The following is a 16,455-nucleotide window of genomic DNA, read 5'->3' as shown; positions in this document are numbered from 1 at the left end:
AATAATTAATTGACTCAGCTAAGTCACACACTCATGATTGGAAAAAATAAAATAAAAAAATATTTCCTCTCTCTCTCTCTCTCTCTACCTCTCTATATTAACTCTCTACTCCTTCTTCCTTATACTTACCCATTCATCTTCTCTCCTCTCTCTCACAAAAGAAAAAACAAAGCAGGAAACTTTATTGCAAAAACAGAGTCTTTCTTGTTGTTGTTCTTGAGAAAAGAAGATGATGCTGGAGAAAGACGACTTGGGTTTAAGCTTAGGCTTGAATTATCAAAAGAAACAGATGAATCTCAAACCAAATCCATCTGTTGTTTCTGTTGCTCCTTCTTCTTCTTCTTTTGGATTACCCCGTAGATCCTCCTGGAACGAGAGTTTTACTTCTTCAGGTATTATACTACTTCATATCTTTCTTGGTTCCTCTGTTTTTCTTTTCCCCGAGAAAAATATTCATTTTCCAGGAAAAACTCAGCAAAGTCTCACTTTTTTTTTCTTCTCTAATGTTATGCATGCAGTTCCAAACTCAGATTCATCTCAAAAAGAAACAAGAACCTTCATCCGTGGAATAGACGTGAACATACCACCGTCGACGACGGAATACGGAGACGAAGACGCCGGAGTATCTTCACCTAACAGCACAGTCTCAAGCTCTACAGGGAAAAGAAGCGAGAGAGAGGAAGACACAGATCCACAAGGCTCAAGAGGAGGAATCAGTGACGATGAAGACGGTGATAACTCCAGGAAAAAACTTAGACTCTCCAAAGATCAATCTGCTATTCTCGAAGAAACCTTCAAAGATCACAGCACTCTCAATCCGGTAAAATAAATTCACATTCATTGTATTCAACGAGACTATTATTACTTGTTGACGAGGAAAAAAGAAAACATTTCTACTAGTAGTATTGGTTTTGGTAACTCATAATAAATGCAGATATTAACTTGTTAATGGCATTTTCGTTAATTTTAGACTGAACCAAGGTTGTTTTCAACTTTTTTGGTTTAACAGAAGCAGAAGCAAGCATTGGCTAAGCAACTAGGATTAAGAGCTAGACAAGTGGAAGTTTGGTTTCAGAACAGACGAGCTAGGTAAGATAAACCCCCAAAAAAAACCACATCTCTGTTTCCCGATTTGCCCCTGATTTATCGATTTGCTAATATGGGTGTTTTGGTAAATAATAACAGAACAAAGCTGAAGCAGACGGAGGTTGACTGTGAGTTCTTAAGGCGATGCTGCGAGAATCTAACGGAAGAGAACCGCAGGCTACAGAAAGAAGTAACGGAGTTAAGGGCACTTAAGCTCTCTCCTCAGTTCTACATGCACATGAGCCCACCAACCACATTGACCATGTGCCCTTCGTGCGAACACGTGTCGGTCCCTCCACCACCACAGGCTGCAACGTCAGTGCACCACCGAGGGTCGTTGCCGGTCAATGCTTGGGCTCCTGCTGCGAGGATCTCTCACGGCTTGACTTTTGACGCTCTTCGTCCTCGGTCCTAAGTCTTTTTTTACTTGGCAACCGAAGGGTGTTTTGGTCATTTTATTAAGTTTCAGGGACCAGAATGCATGTAGTTGTTAACATGTATGTATTTTTAGAAAAAAGAAGAAGAAAAAAACAGATTAATATTTTGATTGATTATTAAACCAACATGTTCATGCTAACGAGTAACAACAAAATGTCTACAGCCATATTTATCCGATATATTTTCTTTTAAACATCAAAATCAAATTATCCAATATTGCGACTTGAAATCATTTTTTTGTTTTGTTTCAATAATATATATATTTTTTTGCAATAAATATTTTGGAAAACTATGACAAGAAAATTTATTGCGATAATAATAATTAGTGTTAGGTTAAAATAGTGTCTTAGCGACAAAGGAAGAAGTACAATATTGATGTAGGAAATGAAAAAAAAAAAAGGTCCAAACTGTTTCATTTGGCGTATGTTAAAATACTAAATAGTGATCAAAAATAGTTGAAATGTGTACTTGTTTTCAGCCAATTTAATTTTGTTAATAGTTGAATTATTTAAATTTTTGAGTATATAGGTTGGGCCAAATCTACTGGTGAATTGGTACGATTACAACTTGCAACTGAGGATATTACCATATGGTCGTAGATGAGTATGGGTCGAGAGTATAGGCCTTATTGAAATGGAGGTTATGCTAATAGGGTACACTTCTTATCCACCCACTTAGCCCAAATATAAATGTTTTGATACAACAATTGATGATTTTCATGCGGAATCGACACTTCATGAGCGGAGATTTGTACCCGGGCTGGATGGATATGACGCGGAGATTATCACGGTAAATAACCCGAACACAATCGGGAGATCCTTGCACCATCAGGTCGATAGGTAGTGGCATCTCAAAGAGACATCAAGGCCTAGAACTAGAACATTCACATCCCAAAGAAAAATGTGTCTTGTACTCTTGTTCAAAGAGCTCATTTCGATGGTGTTTCAATCAGACTGCTCTGAGATGCTGAAAATGCTACATGTCAGATTGGCAAGCCTTTTCCCACGAGTTAGATAAATTTTCTTACTTTAGGGATACGTTTAACGTTTTTGGATGTATTTGATTCTTGTTGTGATAATATCCGTATTAATTGGTTTGCTATAAAGGTAAGATCACGAGGGTTTATGTTTTCTATGTAAGCAACTTGGTATTAAGATTGACTCTCTTTGGAGACAAGCCTCATCTCATTCTCATCAGATCATTAATCTATGAAGCTTTTCGCCGCAAAGAAAAAACCTTAATAAGATCTTCATGTGCAAATGCAGAAAGAGAGATAGAAAGAAGGGTATCTTCAATCTGAGTTGTAGTAATTCACATACATCTCCATTCCAGTTTTTATTTTCCTGGCTGAATAAAATATAACAAAAGTATTTGTTCTCCTTAATATTACAACCTTATGATGATAACCAACATAAACTGAAAATGTATTTCTTTCCTATAATTACTACGTTCTACCTCGAAGCAGAGATCTTATTAGCAGATCTCTTGATAGACTCGATTCTCTGTAACCTAATCTGTTCTCTGAACTTTGCAATGAACTCATCTGCCTTCTTGTCTACGTCACTGACATTGTTGCTCTCACAAACTCCTTCTTCCTCTATTATCTTCTTCTCAACCTCGTCGTTGTGGATTTCATTTTCTCTTCTTCTCTGTTCTTCATTCTCGAATTCTTCGACTTCCTTGCTTCCCAAGTTACTTCTTTGATCATTCTTCTCGTTGTTTTGTTCCTTGGATTCCACGATTGGATCAGACCACCACACTTTTTTAGGAGAGTTTCTTCTCATCTTTTGCTCCGACGACTTTCTCCGTTCGCTGCTTAATCTGAATTTCGTCGGAGGTGACTTGTAATACTCAACCGGAGGTGGTGGTGGCGGAGGCGGCGGAGGATGAAACTCACCGTCTCCAAATTTTGTCTTGTGAACTGATTCCCTCCGCTCAACCCTATAAATTCCCGGTTGAACCTTTCTCGACGATGAGTTATAAAAAGCCGGTAGCGGCGGTGGAGGCGGAGGAGGAGGTGGCGGAGATGCAAGATTAGGTAAAGGATTCGACTTTCTTGGAGAAGAGAGAGAAGAAGATGGTGTCAGATTCTTGATCAACGGTTGTGATTCAACTGTAGTCAGATTCTTAATGGACGGTAGAGATTCAATCTCCTTTGACGATGATGAAGATGATCTTGAGCTCCATGGAATCGGAGAAGGAAGCACATCACCGTTATCATCACCGAGAGTCTTCAAAATCTTTCTTTTGGATCTCACTTTATCCCATCGACCGGAGTTATCGCCGGGGGAATCAGGAACACGAGAATAGTTCAAACTCCGAACAGGTAAAAGCAGAGGTTTGTCTCTGATCTCTGAACTTACTCGATCGACGAAACGAGTCTCAACGTCGGGGATTTTCATGTGGTACTTGTTCTTCCATGTCTGAAACTTACGGTGATCGCCGGAAGAATCATCGGACGGTTCAGATTCACTCTCGTGACCAACGTTAAAAACAGAGGACACTTCAAGAATCTTAGGGACATAGGAGTGCGAACTGTTGTTATTATGATGATCAGCTTTGTTGTGATCACTATTGCTTGATCCTCCTCCTCCGTCGTAGTTACGGCGGCTGAAGAGGCCGTAGGAGACGGCGATGCCGACGAAAATAAGGTGGAGAAGCTCGAGGAGTCTTGTTTGGTTAGCGAGCTCTGGCGTCTGAGAGAGGAAGACAGGTACGACGGCGCAGAGCACGGTGAGGATAAGAGCTTTGAAGATGAACCGAGAGTAGAATTTTGTAGGGTTTTGATCTTCTTTGTTACCCAATTGGGTTGGTTTCTTCGAGCTTCTTGCTTCCACCATTGAAGAGAAAAAGGGAATGTTGTAGAGAGAAGTTGTAAAGGTTCTTTATTTTGGTGATGAAAGAAGAGAGAGACAGAGAGATGAGTTAGTGGAAATGCTGAGACTTAGAGGTTAAGTTCTGTTTTTTTCTTCCCTACTATAAAAAAAATACTTAAGAAGAAGAAAAAGAGATTGAAGAGAACAAAATCTGAAATCCAAGTTGATGTGTGAATTCACTACCAACTTTTATGTTTGGTTTCCAATACTATTCTAACGTTATTTTTGATCAACTGACAGCGACTAGAGAATCGCTACTCAAAACTTGTCAAGAACATCCAAATGTTACATTAGAAAATTTGTAGTTTTATGGTCTTTATTAGTGCCTTAGATTATTATTATTATTATCCAAATTTAATTTACTTGAATGTGTAGTGCATGAACTACACAAGATGTAAATTGGATATTACAAAAGAAATTTATAACTATGATTAATTTTTTATTCGTTTTAGTTTAGGGTGTATGAGTTGTACTGTTGTAGAAGATATATATAAAAGAACTGTTTTACTTTTGTGACGTCTAGAACTTGTTTAATAACGAAGTTTTATATTATAACATTTAAAAGATTTGCTTGGCTGTATGATCACTAAACGAACAGCTAAATGACATTTAGAACCAAATTATCTTTAGCAGGTATGATATGCTAGTTAGATGTCGAGAAAAGGTCTATTACTAGCTAGTGTGTCCAATATACATATATGGAGCATATAATTGACCTACCCGACAAAATTTCAATTGTCTTAAACTAATTTTGTAACACTCAAAATTGAGATAGTGTGGTTCACCACACCGAAAAAAAACAACCAATTAAAGACATATATTTAGCATGAAATTTAGCTAATCAAAACAAATGGCACAACCATAATACCATACGATCGGTTCTAAATAGTTACTTGAAAAAAAAATTACGTTTTACATTTAGAGAAATATGATTGTTGAATATAGGTTGTACACCCTTACATAACCATAGGCCAAATTAAAATTAATTAGCCCACTCAATAACCTATACAACCCATTCATGTTTGCCAACTTAAAAGAAAGAAAGGAAGTTACCAACCTACGGGAAGAAAGGAAATCAGTTAGGAAAAGAGAAAATCAAGGGATAAAGAAAAGAAAAATTTACAAAAAGAGAGGAAAAGCATATCAAAATTAACCTAATGAATACGTGTATAAATATGGAGACTCTTCATTGTAGAGGGATACGAAAAAAACCTCATACACTAGGTCTAGATCTAAGAGATTGATAGAGCCCTCTCCCCTTCTGATTTCTTAAGTTCTTATTTTTAGTTAGATCCTCCTTAACAAAACTCTCCAAATCCCTACATCAATTTTCACTATCTAATATATAATACTAGTTTAACAATTGACGTCGTATGTGGTGAATCAAAATATTTATCATCTTTTATAAGTTTAATAACTTTCAAAATTAGATGTTTGTTTTGATTTCCCACAGACGGCGCCTGTTGATGTTCCTTTTGGTCACAATTAGAATATTTAGTTCGGTCAAGGGAGGGTCGAAGTTCTCTTTATTATATCGGTGCCGAGGCACTAAAGGACGGATTACAACACAATGTAAACGAGTTACAAACAAAGTAATCGACGGGCTGATAGCTCGTCGACTCTCCGAGCTATAGGCTGGAAAGCGTTGACTTTTTCTTGGACGAGCTGAGCTCTGGTTTTTGCTGTACGAATTCTGCTGCCTTTTTCACGATCCCTTGAAATGCGGGCCGTACGCCTGTATTTATAGGGAATCGTGTCGGTTCGTCCATATAAAAGACCATAATACCCTCTTCTCTTGAAAGGGATTCCTTGGGCTTTTTCCTGGGCCGGGCCCTTTTGTTGGGGTTGGATCCACCCCTAACAATAGTCCCCCCCCTTCGCCTCTAGTTCGTAGTCTTTAGGCGAAGGACTGCGCGTGGGAGAATAGCGCGTGAAGGTGCAGTTTCCGACGTTTAGGGTCGAATCGTCGCGTTCGGTGCTTGGAGCGCGTGAAATCCGGAAGTTGGATCGTCATGAAGCGCGTGCTGTAATGATGGCGTTTCTGGATTCTTCTTTCCCCCCTATAAATATCGCTTCCTCGATGTCCCTTGTTATCTTCTTCTCGTGTTTTTGGTGCTTCCGTCGTTCAGGTATTTCTCCATTCTTCTATCTCGTCGTTATATTGCTTTTAGCGTGTCGTCGTTTTTCCTTTATTATGAATTCCCCTCGATCCGCGTCGTCCAATCCCTCTGCCGGAAGTCACCTTTGACGAGCGACGACTTCTGAATCTAGCGACTCTACCAGGTCTGTTCGCCGTCGAACTCGTTCTCCAAGACCCTCTGACTCGTCTTCGACGGATTCAGATGCGGCTCAATTCGAAGAGATAAAGCGTCGTCTCGCTCCGGGATCTGCAGTCCCTAGCTCTTCTGGGCTTACTTTCAAGATTCCTTCCCTGATAGACGAGCCTATGAACGATGGCTTGTCTTCTCCTAATTTGGACGATGTCCCTTTGCCGACCGTGAACCTCTTCAATCATATGCCGGCGACGTCGATAAAAATTGATGCGGTAGTTGACGCACTTCGTATCGGGAAATTAAAGGTTGATGTGACAGTTGTTGCGGATCGTCCCAGGAAACTGAACACGAGACCGAAGATCTTGATTCCGAACGCCTTTCAACGTCCCTGGGATGCACCTTCCGGTTTTATTTGTCTTTCAGAGAAATACTTCACCGAGTGTGGACTCACTTTTCCTCTTCCGTCTTTTTTGATGACGTATTTTTCTCGTCGAAAGGCGGCTATTTCCCAATTTGCCCCGGCGACCTTTCGAAATGCTGTCGGTCTTTCGATCATGGCCGAGGCTGCAGGGGTCAAGCTCACTTGTGATCACTTCGAAGAGTTGACGTGTCTGAATCCGTCGAGTCGGGAGAAGGCTCCCGGGCTTTATTACGTAGCCTCGGGAAAGAAGACGACGCTCGTCGAGGGTGCCAAGGGTAAAACGTATAACTGGAAAGGCTCATATTTCTTTTTGGAAGTTGCCGCGGGGGTTATGGAGGATCCGTCGATCCCTTGGTTTTCTGGGTGGAACCCTTCACCCGGTAGCCGACCCTTCTTGATTAGTTATCTTAACTTGCTTCCTTTGTTTTTTTTTTAACACCTCTCCCCCCCTTTTTGTTTTTTTTTTTAGTTGTTATTCCGAGGTGTTTGCTTCCATACCCTTCTTCTTTCCGAGCTGAAATAGACGCGATTAAGCTCCGCTGCCCATTCGTTTGGCCGGGAACCGAGGGTAGAAAGGATCGTCCGCGGAAGTCAGCATCTAGCCGAAGACCAAGAGGTACTATTTCCCTCTTTTTTTTTTTTGGTTGTACATAGATATGTTGCGAGCTTTGTTTTGATATTGTCCCCATTATATTTTTTTTATTTTAGCTGAGACTATGGGGAAACTGAATTTAAACGTTCCTAATGCATCCGCTCGCTATCGCCAAGCTCCAGAGCCGTCGTCTCGGTCGGCTCCCCGACAGGATGTTCGTCGAGGTTCCGATCCCCCAGCTGCAGGATCGTCCAAAAAGGTCCCCCCTTCCCCTCGTCGAACTGCGGAAACCCGTCAAAGGTCTCCCCCGCCTAACCGCCATACTGGCCCTGAAGAGACGCTCCCAAGGAGGAAGGTGGACGGGACTTCTGGTCGCATTGCCGACCCTCCACAAAGGTCACAGAAAAGGAAAGATGGCCCTGAACAAGAGCCATCTGTCCCGCTAAAGAAGTCGAAGTCGGTCGACTTCAGCTGGGATTTTGCCCATTCATCTGGAGCTCGTCCCTTTCCATCTGACTCGCAGTCTTGTGCCGAGTTGTTTCGAAAGATCCATTATGGCGAAGATCGTCTCTCTTCTGTTGAAAGGATGAAAGAGTCCGATGCTGTCACCGAAGTTGCTCAAGCGTCTTTTGAGGTTCGTCAGTTAAATCAATTGTATTTTAATCCTTTTCTTCTCTTTATTGCGTCTTTTGATGTTCGTCTTTTGATGTTCGTCAGTTTAATGCGCGTATTAACCGCATGGCTACCCGCTACGAACGTCGTGTTCGAGACCTGGAACGTTCAGGGGCGTCGAATGAGAGGATTGAGCGCCTCGAGGCTCAATTGGGGGATGCAGTTCGGTCCAACCAGAGGCTTACCGACCTTGTGGCCAAGCTCGAACATCACCGGAGTGGGCTTATCAAAGAACGGGATTCTCTTTCGACGAAGCTTAAGGAGTCCGAAGCTTCCTGCAATGGTCTGAAGCTAACTCTTAGCTCGGAGACGAGGAGGCTCAGGGATCGGCGTGATGAATATGGGCACCATGAGCGAATCAATGCCTTTCATGAGGTGGCCGGTCGTGTGCAGAGGCTCCTAGCGAAGCATAAAAGCCACGCCGAAGCGGTTGAAGCGTCGCGGGAGAAATTCCTCGAATACAACCAAGCTGTTGGGAACGTTCAAATGCTGGAGACGCTCGCCGCCGAGGGTCGAATTTCCTTGCTTGATGAGGAGCTTAAGGGCCAGGTCGTGACCGTGATGAATCAGCTGAAGGACGAGGTTGAAGAGTTTGATCTGCCAGACATCTCCGACGCTGATTTTGACTTGTCTCAGATTTTTGCCGGGCCTCTCCCCCCAATTCCGACTTGGATCACTTCCCCAATCAGCGGGAATACGGAGGGTCATACTGATGAGGGTGGGGATGAAGGGTCGGAGAGTGGGGAGATCGGGGGCGAAGAACTGGACGAGCAGGAGCAGGTTGACGACCGTCCTTCAGATGGGGTTGAGGCGCAAATCACCGACCAACCTTCTCATGGAGTTGAGGAGCAGGTTCCGGACTGTTCTGCCGGTGGGTTACCTCGTCCTTCCACTCCTGGGCGCGAGTCTCCGGTTGCTGGTCTAGTCTCGTGATCAGTGTTGTCGCCGTGTTGAGGGGTTGGCTCCTTCGTACTATCTGTCTTCTGCCGTGTTTAGGGGTCGGCTCCCTCGTACTTTCTTTCTTTTGCCGTGTTTTGGGGTCGGCTCCCTCGTACTTTATGCGCCGTGTATAGGGGTCGGCTCCCTTGAAAAACTTTATTCGTCCTTTTGGAGGCATTAATTGAGGGTCTCATTTAATGCTTTATTTTCGAAGCGTTGCTTATTGGATTTATTGATCTCATTTAATGCTCTTTCCGTTTGGAAACTTGTGCCCCCGTTCTATAAATAGTCTGTGTTTTCCTTCACTTCTGTCTTGGTGAGTTCGTTGTGTTTGTTGTTTTTTTTTTTGTAGGAAGGAGAAAGTTGCTCTGATGCCGGTGACAACTAGGTCAGCGTGGTTACGCAGGGCGCGGGAACAGCTCGGCGTTAGGTCTGACGAGGTGATTCGATCGGAACTTGCCTATTACAACGCTCGCATTCAACGGCTAAGGGCTTACATCATTGCCACCCGTCGTTCGTTCGAACGTTACTACGACTTCTGTCGTATTGACGGGGTTGTGGAATGTCTTGAACCGCTGATCGACGAAGGGCTCTTCTTCCCAAAGTGGCGATGGGATCGGTTGGTGGAAGAGCGGACCCGGCGCGAAGATCTTTATGCGGAAGTGGTAGTTCCCGCACTTGAGCAGGGCGACCTTGACACCCTTGGTCGGAGGCCGTTCGAGGAGCGGGAGGAGATCGAAGCTCGTCGCGATCGTATCGACGTGCTTCGCCGTTATGTGAGGCAGTTGGAGAGCACAAGTCACTACTTTAGCGAAAGTAGTCGCGTCAATGGGGTTTGTACGTACCTCGAGGACATGGTTGGACGAGGTGTGGCTATTCCGATGGACCTGCTGAAGGATGTGAAAGAGTCGTGCCGCTATTGGCAGACGACAATTGCCGGGTTGGAATTGAACGTGCCTTCCAACGCCGATCTAGGAATTGAATGACTTGTCTTTGGTGTGTTGTTGCTTTTGTTGTTTTTTTTTTTTGTTTTTTTTGTTTTTTTTTTTTTTGGTTTGTGCCGTAATGGGGTCGGCACCCGCATCAGAGTGTTTCGCCTCTCTCCCTTTTTTTTTTTAAACAAGTCAAAATTTCATGTTACTTTCGAGAATTCTTCTTTCACTCTTTTTTTTTTTTTTGAAAACAGTGCGACTCGTGATGGTCGGCTTACCCTTTTAATGCGAGTTAGGACTCTGCTTAAGATAACCATGGGCGACCGTTAATAGTCGGCTTACCCTTTTTGTGCGAGTGCGACTCGGCTTAGAATAATACGTCGGAACGTCGGGTCATTACCGGGCCAGGGTAATATTTTTGAAAAAGAAATTTTATATTACTGGCGGCTGGGTCCCGTAGAATGGGACTGCCTACGTACCCCCCGATCAGGAGGGATCAAGCCGATCGTAGTTCACATTTACATGCTTATTCATACTTATAAAAAAGGACGAGCTACACATAGCCGAGCTCGCTTGGTGATTTTCAGTAGTAGTAACGCTTGAGATGCATTGAATTCCAAGACCTCGGCACCGGTTTGCCGCCTATGGTTAAGAGTTCGTACACGCCGGGATGGACGACCTTAGATACTATATATGGACCTTCCCAATTAGCTCCCATTTTCCCGGCATCCGGTTCGGCGGTATTCTCAAAGACCTTGCGAAGGACGAGATCACCTTCGTCAAAATGCCGATTATGGACCTTTTTGTTATAGTACTTAGCTGCGGCGAGTTGATAGTTCTGGATTCGTAGGAGTGCTTTATCTCGTTCTTCCTCCAACTCGTCTAGCCTATCCAAGAGCATCTGACTGTTGAGCGCGGTGTTCTGAACGAGCATTGTCCGCCGGAGGCTCGAACTGCCGACCTCTGCCGGTGCCATTGCTTCCATTCCGTAAGCCAGAGAGAATGGGGTTTGGTTAGTGGACGTCCTTGGGGTCGTCCGGTAGGACCAAAGTACTCCATCAAGCTCGTCGGCCCAGGCGCCCTTCTTGGCGTCTAGCCTTTTCTTAAGACCATCGAGTATGGTTTTGTTGGTAGCTTCTGCCTGGCCGTTCCCTTGTGGATACCTCGGCGTCGATTTGCTTAGTTTGATTCGCCATCTTGCACAAAAATTTTCGAACTGCAGGGAGATGAACTGTGAGCCGTTGTCGGTGATTATCTCATATGGGAGGCCGTGACGACAGATTACGTACTTCCAGACGAAGAGTTGAACGTCCCTTGCTTTGATATTTGCGTAAGATTCAGCCTCGACCCATTTAGTGAAATAATCGGTTAGGACGAGTATATATCGCTTTTGTCTGGAAGTTGGTAATGGGCCGATGATGTCCATTGCCCAGCGCATGAAAGGGTAAGGGGCTACTCCAGCTCGTAGCAGTTCGGTCGGCTGATGAATAATGGGGGCGTGTCGCTGGCATTTTTCACACTTGGCGACGAACTTTTCACAGTCAGATATCATTGTAGGCCAGTAATGGCCATGCTTCCTGATTCGTAGTGCTAGGGCTCGGCCACCTGAGTGATTTCCTCCAGCTCCCTCGTGCATTTCCATCATGACTCTCTCGGTGTCGTCGCCGTGTATGCAAAGCAACAAGGCTCCTGCCGCCGTCCATCGGAGCAAATGGTCTTTCATCAAAGTGTAGTGGGCGGCCTTGGCTTTTAATCTTCGTCTAGCCCATTTGTCTGTTGGTACGTCACCGTCGGCTAGGTATGCTCGGATTTCGACCCGCCAATCCGTCGCGTCGCTGCCAGATGCGGGTTTGCACCTTCGGCCTGACCTCATCGACCGATAAGTCGTCCTTATTTCATTTGGTTGGTGGAGTGCGAGGCACGTCTCGGTGTAATTTTCACTTATGCTCGGCGTATCTATGCTTTCTACCGGGATGATTCGCCGAAGATCGGGATCCGATGTTGAGGCGAGTGCTGCCAAAGCGTCGGCCGGAGCATTGTCTCCTCTGGGAATTTTTACGAGTTCGAATTTGTCAAAGCGCTTTGACAAAATCTTTACGACACTAAGGTAGGCGGCCATAGGTTCGCTCTTGGTGTCGTACTCGCCGCTGAACTGGTTGGCGACAAGCTGGGAATCGCAAAAAGCCCGTATCCGTTTAATCTGCATTCCGTTAGCGAGCTTAAGACCGGCGATAAGTGCTTCGTATTCGGCGACATTGTTGGTTGCTTGGAATCGAAGGCGGAAGGATTGCTCCAAAATTTCTCCGGTCGGCGAAGTCAGTCGAATCCCTATGTCCGATCCAAGATGAGAGGACGCTCCGTCCACATGCAAGGTCCATCGGTCATCTGACGGGTCGACAGGTGTTGGTTCGGCCTCCCCAAACGGCAGCTCGATCAAGAAATCGGCGAGTACCTGGGACTTTGCGGCCGGCCGAGTACGATACTCGATATCGTATTCACTAAGTTCAATCGCCCACTTCGTTAGTCGACCCGATTGGTTCGGGCTGTGCAATATAGATCGTAAAGGTTGGTTGGACAGGACAGCGACAGTATGTGATTGGAAATACGGTCGGAGCTTTCTTGCCGACGTGACTACTGCCAAGGCGACCTTTTCAACTGTTGGGTAGCGAGTTTCCGCGTCGTCAAGTGATTTGCTTATATAAAAGATGGGCCGTTGCTCTCCTCGGTCGTCTTTAACGAGTACACCACTGACGGCCGACTCCGAGACAGCGATATAGAGAAATAAGATTTCGCCTAGCTCCGGCTTTGCTAAAATTGGTGGGGTCGATAAATAATTTTTTAGCTCGTTGAACGCGCTATGACAGGCGTCAGTCCACTCGAACTTGCCCTTTGTTTTGAGAAGCTGGTAAAATGGTAGACACTTGTCGGTCGATCTGGATATAAAGCGGTTTAGAGCAGCGATTCGTCCAGTTAACCGCTGTACTTCTCTGGCGTTCTTTGATTGTGGTAGATCGATGATCGCCTTAATTTGCTTCGGGTTTGCCTCGATGCCTCGTCTGGTTACCAGGTACCCAAGGAATTCGCCGGATTTTACTGCAAATGTGCATTTGGCCGGGTTTAGCTTCATCCCGTACTTGTTAAGGGTGTCGAAGCATTGTCGTAGGTGAGTAATATGATCCTTGGCATGCTGTGATTTGACGAGCATATCGTCAATATAGACCTCCATAGTCCGGCCGAGCTGCTCGGCAAACATCTTGTTGACTAGCCGTTGATACGTCGCTCCCGCGTTTTTTAGACCAAAGGGCATGACCTTGTAGCAGTACGTCCCTCTGTCCGTGATGAATGATGTTTTCTCCTGGTCGCCCTTGTGCATCAGAATCTGGTTGTAACCGGAGAATGTATCCATGAAGGTTAACAGCTCGTTGCCCGCAGTTGCTTCGACGAGCTGATCGATTCTTGGCAGTGGGAAACTATCCTTTGGGCAGGCCTTGTTAAGATCGGTAAAATCGACGCAAACTCGCCACTTTCCATTCTTCTTTTTGACGACTACCGGATTGGCTAGCCACTCTGGATATTTTACCTCCACGATTGACCCGGCACCAAGGAGTTTGTCGACTTCATCGTTCACTGCTTGCGACCGTTCAGGGCCTAACTTGCGCCGTTTCTGTTTGACCGGCTTATGCGTTGGGTCGGCATTAAGCTCGTGGGTCGTGACGTTTGGGTCGATTCCTTTCATATCAGTCACGCTCCATGCGAACGTTGAGATGTTGGTTTTGAGGAAAAGTATTAACTCGTCTCGCATGGCGGATGTTATTTCTGTGCCGATATTCACGCATCGCTTCTTGTCGTTCTCGTCTAAGCTCACCTCCTCGACCGCGGCAACGCCTTGTTGGACAGCAGTCGGCTTTCCGTCTGTCGGCGACGTACTGTTGTCGCCGACTCGCTGCTTTGATTGCTATAATTTCTTTCCGGTGCGAAGCTTATGCTCGATCAGAAAACAGGCTCGTGCGGTTTGCTGGTTGCCGCGCAACGTGTACACCCCTTTTAAAGTTGGGAATTTAACGCACTGATGATACGTTGATGGGACGGCTTTCATCTTGTGGATCCACGGGGTGCCGAGGATGACGTTGTAGATTGTCGGCTTGTCGATGACTGCGAAACGGAAATACCTGGCTATCCCCGCAACGAAGATCGGCAAAGTAATTGTGCCGACGGACATAAGGTGATCCCCGTCGAAACCCGTCAAAGAGTGACATTCTGGCATAATGTCCCGCTCGCCGATTTCCATTTTTGACAAGACGTCTCTGAAGATGACGTTGACCGAGCTTCCAGTGTCGATCAATATTCTCGTCACCTCGCTTTCACCGATCAAGAGCTCGACGACCAACGGGTCGTTGTGCGGTAGGTCCAAACCTTCCAGGTCTTTTCCGTCAAAGGTGATTGGCATACTTTCAGCCTCGAACCGCGACGGCCAAGACTTCGTCATTTCGGCCTTCTTAGTATAATCTCTGATCGCTCTAACCGAATCGTTACATCCGGCTAGTCCACCCATTATCATATTGATTCGTCTTATAGTCGGGGGACGTTGATCAGGCTTACGGTCTGTATGCGGTCGTTTGTCGCGACCGCTGTCCTCTCGTCGCTCAGCTAGTAGGTTTGGTATTTCCATCTCGTCTTCACTTTGGTCGGCTAATATCTTTGAATCTTTGACGAACTTTCGAGCGTTATTTTCAGCGCGCTTGGCATCATGTCGTCCAGGTCGGACTGTCTTGCTTCTGTCCGGCTCGACGACTATTGTGCCTTTCTTATATCGTTCCATCAGAATCCTCTGGAGGTAATGACATTCGTCTGTCGAGTGGGTATTACTCTGATGGTAGTCACAATACGAGGTCGCGCTATTTTCAGCTCCTTCTTTCCGGATATACTTATTTTCGCCGATCGCAAAGGTTCGGCGAGTTCGATCTTGGTTCTTGGTGAAGTGCTGCCGTGGCTCGACATAATCGACTTTTGGAGCTACGGCTATAGGCTGTCTGGTTATTGCACTTGCCTCCGAGGAATACTTCTTGGCGTTGATAGCTTTCTCTTCTTCGAGCCCAATGTGCTTTGCAGCTCGGAGTAATGCCTCGGCCACGGTCTCGACATGTGTCAAAGATAATTCCTCCTTGAATCGAGATTCATACCATAGTGCGTTTCGGAGCGCAACGATTGCGGCCGCATCGGGGATTGAGATGTTGACATAAATCTCCTTGAATCGTCCAATAAAGGACCGAAGCGATTCCCCCTTGTGCTGGGTTAAGGCATATAAGTCGGCGTGGGAATTCTTGTCCTCAATTAAAACAGAGAACTGCTTCAGAAACTCAGTTATCAGCTCCCTGATGCTGTCGATTGATCCTGGTGGTAGCCTCGAGAACCAACTCAAGGCGGTTCCCGTCAAATGTTCGGCGAAAACTTGACAAGCTCCTGCGTCGTATTCTGCCGGGCTGAACTGCAATGGGCCGAGGGCCACGCCAAAGGTGAGCAAGAAGTCTCGTGGGTCGACCGTTCCATCATAATGGCCCAACCTTGGCTTGACCGCTCGTTTGACCGCTGTTGTAGCGAGTCGTCGGGAGAATGGAGTTCGCTGTGTTGCCTCGAGCATGAGTCCGACTTCGGGTGCCTTATCCGTCGCTTTCTGGATCATTGCGGCCATTTCTTTCATTTGTTGTTTCATTGCTATTAGCTCGGCATCCTTCGTTCGATCTGCCACTTCGGTACCCTGCTCGGCAAGGCGCTGGACGGGATTGCGCTCTAATCCGCCGGTCTGTACATATGGCCCTGGCGTTGTCCTTGCTGAGGTGAAGTTCCTTGGGGTGAGCCGAACGTTGTGGAGATGATTGATTTCGTCTTGCGAATTGAGCTGCGCCGCAGTGAGCGCATCCAAACGGTTGTTTGTTCGCTCTTCTTGCTGGTCAAGGCGCGTTAAGATTCCTTGAAAAAGCTCGTCTATGCTGGAGACGGGCTGGTTATTGAGCAGAGAGAGTTGTGTCGGCGCCTGTGGTGCCTCTGCGGTCGCTGGGGTCGTCAAATTTGTAGCTATGACGAACGTTTCTGGGCTTTCTACCGTCACAACTTTCCTTGGAGCATCTGGCGTGGGAAGGATTATCTGCTCCACTTGATCCGTCGCCGGGGTGACTGTTCCCCCCGACGAGCTTGCGTCTTTGCTTCTTTCCTTGTCAACTATCGTCAT

General features: G+C 45.7%; 3 protein-coding genes across 3 annotated transcripts; 1 reads left to right on the top strand and 2 right to left on the bottom strand.

Annotated features, from left to right (window-relative positions):
• LOC104731903 (homeobox-leucine zipper protein HAT4) lies at positions 1–1,645 on the top strand. The gene is made up of 4 exons (XM_010451416.3): positions 1–392; positions 519–820; positions 1,010–1,089; positions 1,186–1,645. The coding sequence occupies exons 1-4, from the start codon at positions 230–232 to the stop codon at positions 1,499–1,501; spliced, it is 861 nt and encodes a 286-aa protein (XP_010449718.1). The 5' UTR covers positions 1–229; the 3' UTR covers positions 1,502–1,645.
• A 1,147-nt stretch (positions 1,646–2,792) lies between these two features.
• LOC104731902 (uncharacterized) lies at positions 2,793–4,587 on the bottom strand. The gene has a single exon (XM_010451415.3). The coding sequence runs from the start codon at positions 4,362–4,364 to the stop codon at positions 2,976–2,978; it is 1,389 nt and encodes a 462-aa protein (XP_010449717.2). The 5' UTR covers positions 4,365–4,587; the 3' UTR covers positions 2,793–2,975.
• Positions 4,588–14,184: 9,597 nt separating this feature from the next.
• Positions 14,185–16,455, bottom strand: LOC147930585 (uncharacterized). Its single transcript, XM_087476944.1, has one exon. The coding sequence runs from the start codon at positions 16,453–16,455 to the stop codon at positions 14,185–14,187; it is 2,271 nt and encodes a 756-aa protein (XP_087333070.1).

Source organism: Camelina sativa, chromosome 12, assembly GCF_030686135.1.
Source record: "Camelina sativa cultivar CO46 ecotype springtype chromosome 12, ASM3068613v1".
Lineage (NCBI taxonomy): Eukaryota > Viridiplantae > Streptophyta > Magnoliopsida > Brassicales > Brassicaceae > Camelina > Camelina sativa.
The sequence above is the reverse complement of the archived record's forward strand: the minus strand, read 5'-3'. Positions and strand labels throughout refer to the sequence as shown.